The 12,701-nt window shown below is 47.4% G+C and overlaps 6 protein-coding genes and 1 non-coding gene across 7 annotated transcripts; 4 read left to right on the forward strand and 3 right to left on the reverse strand.

Annotated features, from left to right (window-relative positions):
* Nucleotides 1-41: 41 nt before the first annotated feature.
* On the reverse strand, nucleotides 42-2,467 carry BKA55DRAFT_682749 (uncharacterized protein; the record flags this gene model as incomplete). The annotated part of the gene is made up of 4 exons (XM_046198403.1): nucleotides 42-302; nucleotides 362-419; nucleotides 478-600; nucleotides 2,355-2,467. The coding sequence occupies 4 exons, from the start codon at nucleotides 2,465-2,467 to the stop codon at nucleotides 42-44; spliced, it is 555 nt and encodes a 184-aa protein (XP_046056431.1).
* A 2,489-nt stretch (nucleotides 2,468-4,956) lies between these two features.
* Nucleotides 4,957-5,791, forward strand: BKA55DRAFT_18712 (uncharacterized protein). Its single transcript, XM_046185061.1, has 2 exons — nucleotides 4,957-5,229; nucleotides 5,283-5,791. Exons 1-2 carry the CDS (start codon nucleotides 5,037-5,039, stop codon nucleotides 5,699-5,701), a joined length of 612 nt encoding a protein of 203 aa, XP_046056432.1. The 5' UTR covers nucleotides 4,957-5,036; the 3' UTR covers nucleotides 5,702-5,791.
* Nucleotides 5,792-6,519: 728 nt separating this feature from the next.
* BKA55DRAFT_549269 (uncharacterized protein) lies at nucleotides 6,520-7,006 on the forward strand. The gene has a single exon (XM_046191191.1). The coding sequence runs from the start codon at nucleotides 6,678-6,680 to the stop codon at nucleotides 6,894-6,896; it is 219 nt and encodes a 72-aa protein (XP_046056433.1). The 5' UTR covers nucleotides 6,520-6,677; the 3' UTR covers nucleotides 6,897-7,006.
* Nucleotides 7,007-7,439: 433 nt separating this feature from the next.
* On the forward strand, nucleotides 7,440-7,535 carry BKA55DRAFT_t8. Its single transcript has one exon. It is a non-coding gene; the product is annotated as a tRNA-Val (tRNA).
* Nucleotides 7,536-8,269: 734 nt separating this feature from the next.
* BKA55DRAFT_549271 (ribosome recycling factor domain-containing protein) lies at nucleotides 8,270-9,216 on the forward strand. The gene has a single exon (XM_046191192.1). It carries the CDS (start codon nucleotides 8,321-8,323, stop codon nucleotides 9,185-9,187), a length of 867 nt encoding a protein of 288 aa, XP_046056434.1. The 5' UTR covers nucleotides 8,270-8,320; the 3' UTR covers nucleotides 9,188-9,216.
* BKA55DRAFT_549273 (uncharacterized protein) lies at nucleotides 9,217-10,401 on the reverse strand. The gene has a single exon (XM_046191193.1). It carries the CDS (start codon nucleotides 10,312-10,314, stop codon nucleotides 9,268-9,270), a length of 1,047 nt encoding a protein of 348 aa, XP_046056435.1. The 5' UTR covers nucleotides 10,315-10,401; the 3' UTR covers nucleotides 9,217-9,267.
* Nucleotides 10,402-11,027: 626 nt separating this feature from the next.
* BKA55DRAFT_496938 (Metallo-dependent phosphatase-like protein) lies at nucleotides 11,028-12,673 on the reverse strand (the record flags this gene model as incomplete). The annotated part of the gene is made up of 2 exons (XM_046186412.1): nucleotides 11,028-11,207; nucleotides 11,258-12,673. The coding sequence occupies 2 exons, from the start codon at nucleotides 12,671-12,673 to the stop codon at nucleotides 11,028-11,030; spliced, it is 1,596 nt and encodes a 531-aa protein (XP_046056436.1).
* Nucleotides 12,674-12,701: the final 28 nt, after the last annotated feature.

A 12,701-nucleotide genomic window follows, 5' to 3' on the forward strand; every position in this document is an offset into this window, starting at 1 on the left:
ACAAGAGCAGGGCCCCATGCCAGCTTCTTGCCATCGAAGAGCTACATTTCGAACTTGTAGGCCTTTAGGGCCTTTTGGGTAGTCGGATGTGCCCAGATCTTCTTTACGCCTAGGCCGATTTCATGGAAAGTCTGCTCCCATCTTTGGTGTCTCACCTTGACGTCATCGACAAATTGAATGACAGCGATAGGGTCCATATCATTGTTCAACCAACAGACAGACATATCTCTAATAGCATTGGAGAAGTTTCCCAGGTCGGTATGTTTGAGATCCATGGATGGTGCCATCATGAACAAGAGTGCCTTGCGAATAATCAGTTTCCGATAATGGCGACCTTGCCCATAGAGGATCGTCTGCTTACAGTAAGATGACCGACATAAGGATGAAAATGAAAGGTGTACGTATAGCCACGATGAAGTCTGGTATAATACGAATTAGTTTAAAAAGGGCCTGCGTTAGAATCTGTCATTGACTTACGCTGCGCTGGCATATAATGTGGGTGAAGGAGAGTAGAGCGAGGATAGACCATAGGAGGGAAATGGTAAATGGTTGAAGGAGGTAGGCGGAAGTAAAATGATGTTGGGTGCTTGATAGTAGCCACTGTCAATAGTTAGTTGCTGGCTTGAGCGTTCCTTATTATTGTAAAAAGTTGTAGTAGTTACCTTACTCTGTCGCTCCTAATGATGTAAATCACGGTTTGATTGTGTCGTTTAATCAAATATATTGAGAGTTGGGACAATAAGCTTTATCGCCCTGTCAATTGTTGTTGTTGTTGTTGTTGAACTGAGTTGAATGCACGCTATTCGAGGCCGCGGGAGCCTGCCCCTTCTGAAGACTGAGATGACGATCTCAAACGAGTTAGCGTTATTCGGCCGATTAAAAGAACTATACATACCAGGAATCTCGGGGCATGTCTATTGCCTTAGTTGATTGAATGTTGTGGACACAGAAAGGCCGATGTCATTGCTGTTAGAGGAAGCGAGACGCCATCACAATTTGGAGTTTGGAAGAAGATGTAGGAGTATCGGGCTTTTAGTATTGAAAGAAATTACCAGGTACCTAGTATCTCGTGTATGGTGTGGCGCTGGGAAGGTATTATTATCCATATTGATAGTGTTTGCCAGGTGCATAAAACTGGCGATCAGTGCCCAGAACTTAAGGGAATAGTAGGATGTGCTGAAACTCTTCCTGCTTGCATGAATTTATTCCAGAACCAAATAAAGAAGTTTACTAATATTTAGTTCTCCCTTTGGCAGTTCTTTGTAGATATTCCCGATCAATCAACGGCAAATCACCGCGAAGAAGGCATCAAACGATACGTGTTGCGTACTCGTCATATCATGATATTGGTCATTCGAGAATTTCTAACGGATATCATTGTAAGTATCTGGCATGCCAGCTTCCAGCAAAATCATTGCTTGATGGTGAAGACTTATCGAGAACAAATAGGAAAACCGTGCCGCTCGACTTTTCCGTGACCATTCAAGATGAATTACCAGGAGAGAACACCCAACAAGCAGTTGCGTAATCGCTTGGGGGATGAACGCACATCTTCTCCTCCTGCCTTTACGCGTCGTCCGTCTGGAGTGGACAAAGGTAATCCTCGAGACATGACGTCTGCAAGACATGTTGAACCTGTTCCCAAAAAGGAGACTTTCACCTACTTCAGCAGCGATGATAATGTCTTAGCAAGAGACAACACTCCAGCGCCGGGTAACCGGAACCGTTTTGCATTTTCTTCCATGAACAACTTTCTTCAGATGCAGGAAGGACGGGGATCTGTGGGTGTCAGAGTGATAAAACAGGAACCGACCTACACTTAAACCCCTGAATTCTCTCCAGTAAGTTCTCTAGTAGGAGGTGATGAGGGCCGAATCTGACCAAATTAGATCCTAAATTTTAGCTCTTTTATAAGGAATCTCTTGATTTTAGTAGGTTTCTTGCTGCCTACCATAGAAGCCTTCTGGCCAGTGGCTAATTCGGTATCTGGTTAAAGTAGGACTAACTACTAGGAATCGAGCTCTAATGGGGAAAATACAGGGGTTCATGTGTAAATTCCTTCCAATACCAAAGTGGACCTGTTTGAACCAAGGGTGCGAAGACCGAAAAGCGAATTTTGACCTTGTGTCTTGCATATATCTCTATTCTCTCTCGCTTAGCTCTCGCATGTCTCGCACTTCCGCCTCGTGGTTAAGCAGCATAAGCCATTGGGTTTCTGACGAACTCAGTCTTTGTCAGTAATGGGCCAAGACGGACCCGGATGCCGACGACTAGCTTTCCGCCTAGCAGGTCGCCAGCTCAGTTTATAAAGGGGGCCATGTTTGTTGGTGCACTGAGCAAATATCATCACATACGCTACACTTTCACGATCATCCGAATTGATAGTTCCGGGTGGCTTCACCCACTTACTGGGGGCAGCAGCTGCCGATGTTGATGAAAGCCCTTCACAGCCAACGACGTTCGACATCTTGCGCAAATCATGACCTTCAACTGATCAAAGCGTCGACGAAAGAGATCGCTAGCAATCCCATGACAACAACTACTATCAGGCGACGGCATGAGGCTGTGCATAGCTCCAGCCTCATCGAGGATGGTTGCGTCAGCATCTTTCAGGGAATGTTCGAACGTTATTTCTGTAGATGCATGTGGGAGTGCAAATAAGATATGCATATTGAATGACGCATTCAAATAAGCATTCAACTTGCTTTATGAGAGCGCGACGAAGCTCACTTTCGGCAGCCTTTCAGAACAGCTATACAAGTTGAAGGGGGTGTATACCGGTGAGGCACACGGAGGTGTATCAAAATATGCGGAAGCCACAAGCAAGCCATTGCCAATGAGATATGTCTACCTATACATAGAAGCTTAATTGAGAGGCTATTGAAAGATACAAGGCAAGAGTTATGATATGCGCAGACTTTCGAGAAATCTTGACTGTCGAAAGCACGCATACCGCTACGCTTGCATCATACCTTTTCGAATGTCCTTCTGTCCGATTCGAGATCGATCTCGTCCAGATAGACACCCATAACATATTCGCCGAGGATACTGGAAGATCAGAAGAACAAATTGTTGCTTATATGATGCCATCTAGATTAAGACATTGAGCTCGACTGAGCACTTCATGGGTTCCGGGATTGGCTACCAGTGTGGTTTGCCACCTTGAACGACAATTATATTTAATACCCCAAAGCCTTGGATACCGAATAGATGTCCTCGATATATATACTTAAGTACCTGCTGCTTACTTGTGCCTGAACATAACCACAAGCTAGGCATGTTCTTTGTATTGCGCGGCTTGGTACAGAGAGGCCTTGAAAATGACTCGGCTAAGTATCAAACGTTAGAGCTTCGAGCATGTTGATTATGCCTCAATATTTGCGAAGTATCAAGCTCAAGTTCGAAAGGTCTTGATGTATCCCATGTTTGTATAGTTTCCTATACTCGGCAACCTACATAACAGCGGCTGTTTCCTCGATAATCATTGTAATGAGTGATTGTACTTCGAAGACATGTGTGACTTCCAGGTCTCACAGGAGTCAACGATGACAACGATTGAGCTTTTGATTGAACCACATGCCTGTTTCAGCCACTCAACGTCTACATGTCCGAGTCAGGTCTTGAGAATTTATATCCATTGATGCCATGAAGATCTAACGTTAGGATATATCACATTCCTTTATGCACTTTATGAATGTAGGTACCTACCCACCCGCGCAGGGACGGCGTTGATAAAGCGACTTCAGTGAACAATGGAAGTCTGCATAATTTAACCAAGATTGCTAATATAGGTTGGTTTGTTGGCTCCGTCCTGAACCCCCGAGCCCCTGTTGTATCGGGAACTTGGTACCTACCTAGCCAGGTGCCTCGATACCAGCATAACCTTATTTTCCCTACCATCGCCTCAGGTTGGTTTCGATACCTTAAGAGTCTGGTACTTGTGACCGAACCACGTCCGGATGTTTTCCAGTTTAACGCACCAGCTCATCCCAACTTCAGGTTCGAATATAACGATAGTAGTCGTACTCATCAAAGCCCAGGAATGCTTTTGGGCCATTTCTAAAGCTTAAAATACAGTGGGATATTGGTAGAGTTACTGGGCCATGTGCGAAGCCATATGTTAATTCACTTTCCTTTATGGGAACCCTCAACCTCATATGATTTTTTGAAAGCGTAGGGAATAAGAATGATTTTCATATATGAACAGCCAATCTATTCATCTGCCGTTTTGATAATAAGCAATTATTGCATGTGAGAACTCCAAAATGATAGATAAAGCTACAATAATGATTATAATCATTGTAGAACAGAATATATATGATATCACAATGCACTCAATGAACCGCGCCTAATTGAGACCAGTGTTGGTGGCCGGCTCCGTCCTGGTGTAGCACTATGGTTAATGCAGCTCTTAGTCGAGCTGCAATTCGTCCCCATGCCTTTGGACATCTGACGGCTCATTGAGTGGCGGATATTGCAGCTTCTTCTTCTGGGTTGTGAGAAAGAGCAAACTCATAATGCCAGTACTGACCGGTGTGGTTTTATATCGTCCATGGCTGATCATTATCACAGTTCAATACCGGCAAACAACTCTGATTTCAGTGTCAACGTTTGTAGGAGCAGTTTCGATGCCGAACGGAGAACAAGGCTGCATAGTGGATATTGTCGATTCTCATGGAGAATGCGTTCGGGTTTTTGGGATGAGACTGAGCTGCCAGCAGATGGCATCCATAGAAGAAAAAGGTTTAGGGCCATGGCCATCAAGTTTATTCACCACAAGGGGGCCAATAACAGTCCTAGGCCGTAGGTGATCCGCCGTAATGTGGTACATTTAATTACATATGCTGACAGTCTTTTGTTTCCTGCAGGACCATGATCTTCTTCACTTCCACCAGAAAGCTTCTCTTCTGTGCCGTCTCTACAATCCTCGCTCTCGCCCTCCACAACGATGCCTTCGATGCGCCAAGCCTCACTACCGCATCGGCGATTTTGCATCAGAGCCGCCGTACTTCAAATACCCTCTTCCGCTCCACTAGATGACATCCAAATTGATTATTCCAGTCTTCCGCCGCTACAACAAAGCGACCCTCTCTAAAGATAAAGCCATACTCTATTCTAAGCTCCTAGACGACACTGCTGCCCAGACTCTAAACGCTAGAGACATAAGAGGCCATAGACACTTCAATTTTCACGGAGAGATGCCAGCAATGCTGCCAATGGTATGTTTATGTTTGTCGTTACCGGCATGTTGAAAACGGCGTTGACCTAATTTCTATTTCAAGGGGACGCTCCCGATTCGGTGCGTGACTATATAGATAATGCGTCACGACCCTCGGTTTGCGACATTCCGCCAGGCCTACCTCAACGACATTGCCCACTTCCACCTTCAGAACGCATTGTTAGGGGAAGAGAAGCAGAGCCAGCTATTCCGGCTGCTCGTCCAAAGTCTCACCCGCGATCCCCAAGCGATTACCAACATAGTGCCAAAGGACATGTGGCAAATCTACCGCCAGGCCTAGATACTGTCAAGCTAATAGAGCGGCGCGCAGAACTCAAGCACGGAAACTACCAAGTCGATAGCCACCTGGACAGAGAAGATATCCATAAGTTCACCGAAGAGATTCGCAAGAAGAATGCGCAGCGTGCGCAGCGGACCGTACAACAATACCATAAGCACTATTTTTATAACCGTCCCACCTAGGACATCAAACGACAGATTCAGGGGGAGCGAGTACGAAGAGCTGGCCGTCAAGCTCTCCGTTCCCGTACGAGCAAGATTGGCGGAGCTTTTCTGCCACCAACTTGATGACCTAGGCGAAGACCTGATCTTCCAGCCTAATATCGACGTCGTCAATCTCATGGTGGCCCTCTGGGACTAGGGATGGTCAAGCGTCATCGCGTTCAACATGGGGCTGAGATCTGTCTATCCATAAGACCGAACCTCTCCGAACAGAACACAAAGCTTTGCCTAGTCCCGATACTTTACCCCTACTCTTGCAGAGAAGCTTCGTCGGTCCTCGGTACTTCGTGCGCGGATCGGTATTAGGAGCTTGCGATGACTGACCTCGAGACTGAACGGCTCGCAGCAAGAACCAGCCGGGAATTCGTTGGAGACATTGCAGTGACAAGAGCAGATCACTGCCAGGTGCAGTGGGGTATCGCCCGAATTATTGCTGTCATTGATCGTTAGTTTATGTTAGTGCTTTCCATCTCACCACGCCCAAGACTCGGGTGATTCAACGCCTTGCGCATCGCGATGCTATAGTGTCGTTCGTCGCTTCTATAGGTTTCGTCCATCTCTCTTCGTAAAGCCTTGCGTGCTGCATCTAGGTTCTCTTTTCTCGCAAACATCTCTTTTTCTCGCCTCGGTCTCCTGAGCACTATCTTGCACAAGCAGAAGATCTCCTTCTCGCCCATGGCCATGACCTCACCAAGCCGACGGGAACGGTGTCGAGCAATCTGAGAGGAGTATGTAGGACAGTAAACAGCATCTTTAATACACCAGAATTTCAGAGAAGACTCACGGCAATTAACAACAATACATCTATTCTGATAAGTGTACTAAGTTCAGAGGTCCATACAGCGCTCGCGACAGGTCTTTTCCTGATTGTATCGGTGATGAGCGACTCTCACGAGGGGAGTGTACCCCTTTACATACTGTCGCCCTACAGTCATGAATGAACCATTTCGATGACCATCATATGATTAGACGTGAGCAAGCGGAGCGGAGCGGGCGACCCACGTGTCGCGACGTCAAACATAGACATGTCGGCCACTTCCGGCGCCATGTGCAGGAAGTTCACGGTATAACTCTGCGGTCATCAGAGCAAGTCCACCAGAGGCGACACCGCAAGGCGAAGCGGCGGCGCATGGTTAAAGGCAACTGTCAATTCTAGCATAGAACCCAATCTCAAGCGATGTATATTTACTTTAAATAGACTGTACCTTGTGGAAGAAGTAGGGCGTTGCATATTCCATGAAGTGCCGAAATGGTTCGTATTTAGACACTATCAAAGGCTAAAGCCCCCATCTTGCACATGGCAATTCATCAGAATGAATACTCTCGAAGCAAAATTAAGACCTGATGTGAATTTGTCCCGTACTGTACCGGGTCGATGGCGGGAAAGTGGCAATAGGTCCCGTTCATCCAAACACATTGATATTTGTCACCACTTTATTCACGAAAGAGTCGAGTCAGGAGAAATCGACATAAGACTCGATACTGAGTACAATATAGCCGACTTACTGATAAAACCTCTCGATTAACCTCAACTAACTAAAGGAATAGGGAGTTCCCGACTTAGGAGCCCGTCGCCCATATATAAAAAGAGAACTCTAATGGTATTGGATCGAATGGTAGATATCCCATGGGTAAATGGATTCACTTCTTCAGATAGTGAAGTATATTATATTTTTCTGATGCCTCAACGTATTAACAAGGTCGTGTGGTGTAGTGGTATTATCATGTTTCCTTTACATTGCTAATCGCATTGATATATCGGAAAAGGTCGCAGGTTCGAACCCTGCCACGATCAGCGTGATACATGATATGTTGGTGTTGTGACACCAACCATCTTCAATTTTTGTCTGACGACTCAGCATCCCACGTTTTGCGGGGTAATTGTGGGTCTTCACGATTCGTGTAAGGCTGGCACGAGACGGCGTCATTGGTTGAACTCGAACTTGAAAATCATCATGGCAGGAGCAACTTCTATAGATGGCAAGTCGGTGATTGTTAATTTTAACCTCATCAGAGTCTGTATTACATTCATTATAACTAATGAGCGGTAGATACTGAGCAATGTATTGGTACTATGTTTTATCCATGGCACCTCTGAATCTAATGTCAATTCGCTACGCCATCTGCTGCCAGGTTGAGTCGAATCATTCTCAGAAGTCGAGCTGAGAACTTTTCTTTAATCAGCTCAATCTTGGGCTACTTTGATTCATAGAGATCTGTACCAGTTTATCAAGGATTTGTTACTCTCTTTATACAAAGATTATCTAATGTCTACGCTGGTGTGAGAACGACTAAGAGCTTCAAAAGAAGCTGAACACTTCTCACTTGCATCTTTACAACATACATATAGGGATTTACTATAATCCAATTAAATAATTATTCTAGTACCCATGATTCAATATTCTTTATCAAATGCTCACAGCTACTAAGATATTTTGGTGGTCTCCATCTTGGTGTTTGAATCCCAGTGCTTATCTTATCACCTAGAACCAGGTCCTGATCTGACGTCGTGCAGGAATTTCGACCCTCACTCAAACTACCAACACCAGAAACACCATCTCACAACACTAAATCACCACAATGGCAATGTCGCGAGCCAATGGTCCTCTACGAACATGTCTGCGCCAGCTCGCGCGCTCAGAGGGGTACGACCCGTCTCACAATCGTCTCATCATGCAATTGACTGACCGACCCAGCCCAGCTCCCCTCCGATCGATAGCCGCTACACCCCGCGTCTTCAGCACGTCTCCCTCTCTGCTAAAGAAGCGCAAGATCACAGCCCCTAGCAACAGTCCCAACAGCGCCAATGCGAAGGCAGCTGCGGGCTCTATGAACAAGGCCGAGTTCGATACTGCAAAGGTGCCGATGCCGGATCCGGAAGATCCCCTCGATTTTACAGCTGTTATTGCTGCGTATGCTCCTATTGATGCACACTTTAAGACCCAGCTGGCGGGTATGATACATGGTGGACGATTCAATCCTACCAATTTGGGATCGCTCCCTGTGCCTATGAAGGATCATGACGGCAATGATGTGACATTCCCTCTACGAGAGCTGGCGCAAGTCGTTCCTCGATCTGGTCGAGCTATTTCACTGCTTGTGAACGACAAGGAGTACATCAAGCCTATCATGTCAGCGGTGCAAGCAAGCCGTGAGTTCAACCAGCAGCCACAGCGATCAGAGGACAACGAGCTTGAGCTTCTTCTCAAGGTGGAGCTCGAGCGCAAGGACGACGTCGAGCGACGAATCAAAGAGACAGTGCAGCACTGGAAGGACCGCATTCGCAATGCTAGATCCAGACATGAAAAGACACTCAAGGACTGGAAGAAATCAGGCACTGTCCTCCCCGACATCGTCAAAAAGGCTGAGAAGGAGCTTCAAAAGGTACAAGACAAGAAGATGAAGGAAATCGACCAGGAAGAAGCACAGACCATCCGTCAACTGTAGATGGTAATTGTATGATAGATGAAGAATATTGTAGTATTACATATCGTGACAAGTGTACACTGATCCTAAGATCTAATCTTTTAAGCACGGGCCTTTCCACCTTTTCCAGCAGTAGGCTTCTTAGCCAACAGCGATGTCAACTTTGTCTCAAAGGAGTTGACATCGTTGGTAGAGTAAGTCTCGGCCCTGAGATGCCATGAGCGAGAGAGACCAACAGGGTCTGAAGCGAACTTGGGTGTCTCATGTTGGCCTTGAATAGCTCGCTGTGTGATGACCTGACGAATGGCGTCCTCCGTGTCGGTAATGATGGGGCCTGTGGACTCTTTGCCTTCAGCCTTGAGCTTCTCCTGGAGGTACTTTTCGGCAGCCTCCTTATCTTTGGGGTCGGCGAAGAAGCGAATACCGTTGGCCTCAATCTCAGAGGCGTAATATTTAGGCTGGAAGGCTTCTGGTGCGCCGACATGATCCGCTGTGCCGAGGACACTGAGGTTCTGAAGAACAGCAGCCGATTTTCCAGAGGCGGAATTTGGTGCAACGGGCGCAAATTCGTTGATAGATTCGAGTGTGAGAGACGGTGTGTACTGAGAGGTGATGCCGAATCGAATGCTATCGTCAAAGGACTTCTCATCAGGATCCAATGTGTTGAACTCGTTTCGGTCGATCCTCTTCTTATCCTTGTCCTCTTCATCCCTTGGTCGTCGATCGTTGGTCCTTCCACCTCGGCCACGAGCACGGCCGCCACGACCGCCTCGTCCTCTGCTCGCACCGAAACCACCACGACCTCTTGTCGGTGAAGAAGTTCGAACAGGCGTAGAAGATCGGTCTTGAGCTGATGATCCTCCTCTGGCAAATCCACCTCGACCTCTGTACATAAGACCGCCTCTTCCACGAGCATCACCGCGCCCTCTGAGACCCCCACGTCCGCGCAGGGGCATGTTCTTTATATCGATAACCTTGGGACCACCAGCCTGACTTCGAGGCGGCCTCGGGGTGCTGGGGCTTGGGCCATCGGCAGCCTGGAACTGCGTTGTTGAGAATTGACGGGCGTAGTTTCGAAACGCATCCGAGACCTGCTCGAGCTCTGGCCTTGTCCGGCTGCACACCGAACGGAAGGCGTGGCGTTGCATTTTGGGGTGGTTGTCTGATGTGGTGAAGCTGATTGTCAGTGGTTTCGACGATCAATTTTCGTCGCAACTCAATGACTAAGCACTTCACCCCGCATTGGCCAATCATCGACATCACATTCGATTCACTACAAGTCATATATAAAAGCATAAACACATTCAAAGGAACTGCCTGTACTCAATTCCCGGTGCTATGCACAAATCAAGATCTTGGATCTTGCTATAAGCCCATAATACTCTATAAGGCATCCTTCCCAATGCTTCAATCAGTCATTTACAAGTGCGCCTCAATTATAGGCCAACCTTTCCCAAACTCCAAATCGTATTCACAGCGGCGCTATTCTGGGTTTTGTGTACCAATTCAACCATTTCAGGTCTTTTGGTTAGGACAGTTACGTCCGTCACTCGGAACAGAGTCGTGACCTTGCGGCTGTCACACCGTGGTACTGGCAACTGTATACTGAGTGTACTTGTTCTCGGCACCCAAGCCCATTGTGGACCTTTTCATACTCTGGTTCAAGAGTCGATCTGTTTGCGCTGCTCATTCTGGTGAAAATTGGACAGCAATATCCGGGTCGCCCTCGGATTGCTGTAGTTCGTTAAATGAATGTCTCAATAGAGGAAGTGGCATAAAAATCGGATTCGTATTTGCAATGTATACTATTACACGCTCTGAGGCTGGACCATAGCGGGCTGTGACAATAATTAGAGAAGGTTTAAAGGTGCTTGTTTGCGGAACATACCGGACTGTTGAGCATGTGCTGTCGCTTGTTTCGGCTCTTCTTGATATGACTCTTCAGAGCGCTTGAGTCAAGAGGCTTGAGAAGCTCAAAGCTGCAGAGTAGCTCCGCAGATACCGACATAACAGCGCCCCAGTTATCGAATTCACCGCAGTACTATACGAGTTAGCCGAATTTCCGAGGAGATGCGGAGATGTGTGACTTACATTGGGGGCACTGAAGACTGTTACCAGAACCCTATCATTGAAGAATTCATAACCATCCTCAACGACCATGTGCGCACGGCAAATGAGATCAAAATCATGTACTGCCAAGAATTCGGTTATGACTCGTTTGCCGAAACAATAACTGACACCTCTCTCGTTGGCTTCCCAATCTTGTTCCATGTCTGCTGGATCAGACCAAAGAAGATCGTTTAGTAGTCCATAATCGGGGACATCTGTCGGTCGAGCAATGTTTCGAATATCGTCCATGTGAACTAGCGCAGGTGAGAGTCCTCCGTGGACACAGAAGATCTTGCCCGCGACAATGGCAGCAATGGGTAGAGTGTTAAAGCAGTCAATAAAAGTCTTCCAGATTTTGACATTGCACCTTCGCTTGCATTCATCGTAGAAGCCATAGACTCGCGTGACATTGGCGCACTCATGGTTTCCTCGGAGGAGGAAAAAGTTCTCGGGGAACTTGAGCTTATAGCAGAGGAGTAGCAGAATAGTCTCCAGAGACTGCTTACCCCGATCAACGTAGTCGCCGAGGAAAAGGTAGTTCGAGTTAGGGGGGAACCCACACATCTCGAACATCCGGATAACATCGGTATACTGGCCGTGAACATCACCCACAACCTTGACTGGGGCATCCAACTCCAAGAGAGCAGGTTGCGACAGCAAGACTTCCCTAGCTCTCTGGCAAATGGCAACAATCTCGGCATTCTTGAGGCAGACACTCTTGGTGACCTTTCCAGCATAACCCGCATCCAAGAGTCGCTTGATAAAGTCGTCGAGATCGATATCCTTGATCTCAGACATGGTGACATTGGAGTTTCCTTCTGTCTTGGATTCAGCAGAAGGGCTGTTGACTGGGTTAATGGTGTTTTCTCGCTTCACCAGAATAGACTGGCCTGGAGCTTGCATATGCGCAGTAGCTCCAGCATTGACAGATGGAGGTTGGTCAGAAACATGATCAACCTCTCCCGACGCTTGCGCGGCGCTAACATCGTGGGCACCGCCCTTGGTATGTCCCTGAACGGGAGATGGAGGCGGTTGATCGTCTCCAATAGCCGAATCTGCGAGGGCCGATTCGGGTGCTGACATATCCGACGCAGCGGTATTGAGCGGGGGGAGCTCACTGCGGCTCAGTCGAGACGAGCTTGAACGTCCATGCCTACTGGATCGTCGTTCCTCAGTCTTTGTTTCAGTCGCAATGTCACCGTTGGACAGAACCTGTGAGTTCCTGGGACTGTCCGACTTGCTACCACGAATCTTTGAACCTAGAGATCGAAACGAGCGTGACGATTCTTTGGTGTCAGATCTGCTGAATGATGGGTAAGACTGGAGGGGTCCATCAGGCCCGGCCGAGCCGGAGCCTTTGGAGTTGGATCCGCCTGGAGTGGAGTTGTTGTTTCCCATGGTATTGTTTCCCGCGACTATCAACAGT

Source organism: Fusarium redolens (genome assembly GCF_020744475.1).
Source record: "Fusarium redolens strain MPI-CAGE-AT-0023 chromosome Unknown BKA55scaffold_1, whole genome shotgun sequence".
Taxonomy (NCBI): Eukaryota; Fungi; Ascomycota; class Sordariomycetes; order Hypocreales; family Nectriaceae; genus Fusarium; species Fusarium redolens.

Excerpts from the sequence above, each read along its gene's own strand:
- BKA55DRAFT_549271 (XM_046191192.1), top strand. The coding sequence starts at position 8,321 with ATGGCAATGTCGCGAGCCAATGGTCCTCTACGAACATGTCTGCGCCAG.
- BKA55DRAFT_549273 (XM_046191193.1), bottom strand. The coding sequence starts at position 10,314 with ATGCAACGCCACGCCTTCCGTTCGGTGTGCAGCCGGACAAGGCCAGAG.
- BKA55DRAFT_549269 (XM_046191191.1), top strand. The coding sequence starts at position 6,678 with ATGAACCATTTCGATGACCATCATATGATTAGACGTGAGCAAGCGGAG.
- BKA55DRAFT_18712 (XM_046185061.1), top strand. The coding sequence starts at position 5,037 with ATGACATCCAAATTGATTATTCCAGTCTTCCGCCGCTACAACAAAGCG. Across the intron at positions 5,230-5,282 it reads GCTGCCAATGGTATGTTTAT|GGGACGCTCCCGATTCGGTG; the intron begins GTTTGTCGTTAC and ends TTCTATTTCAAG.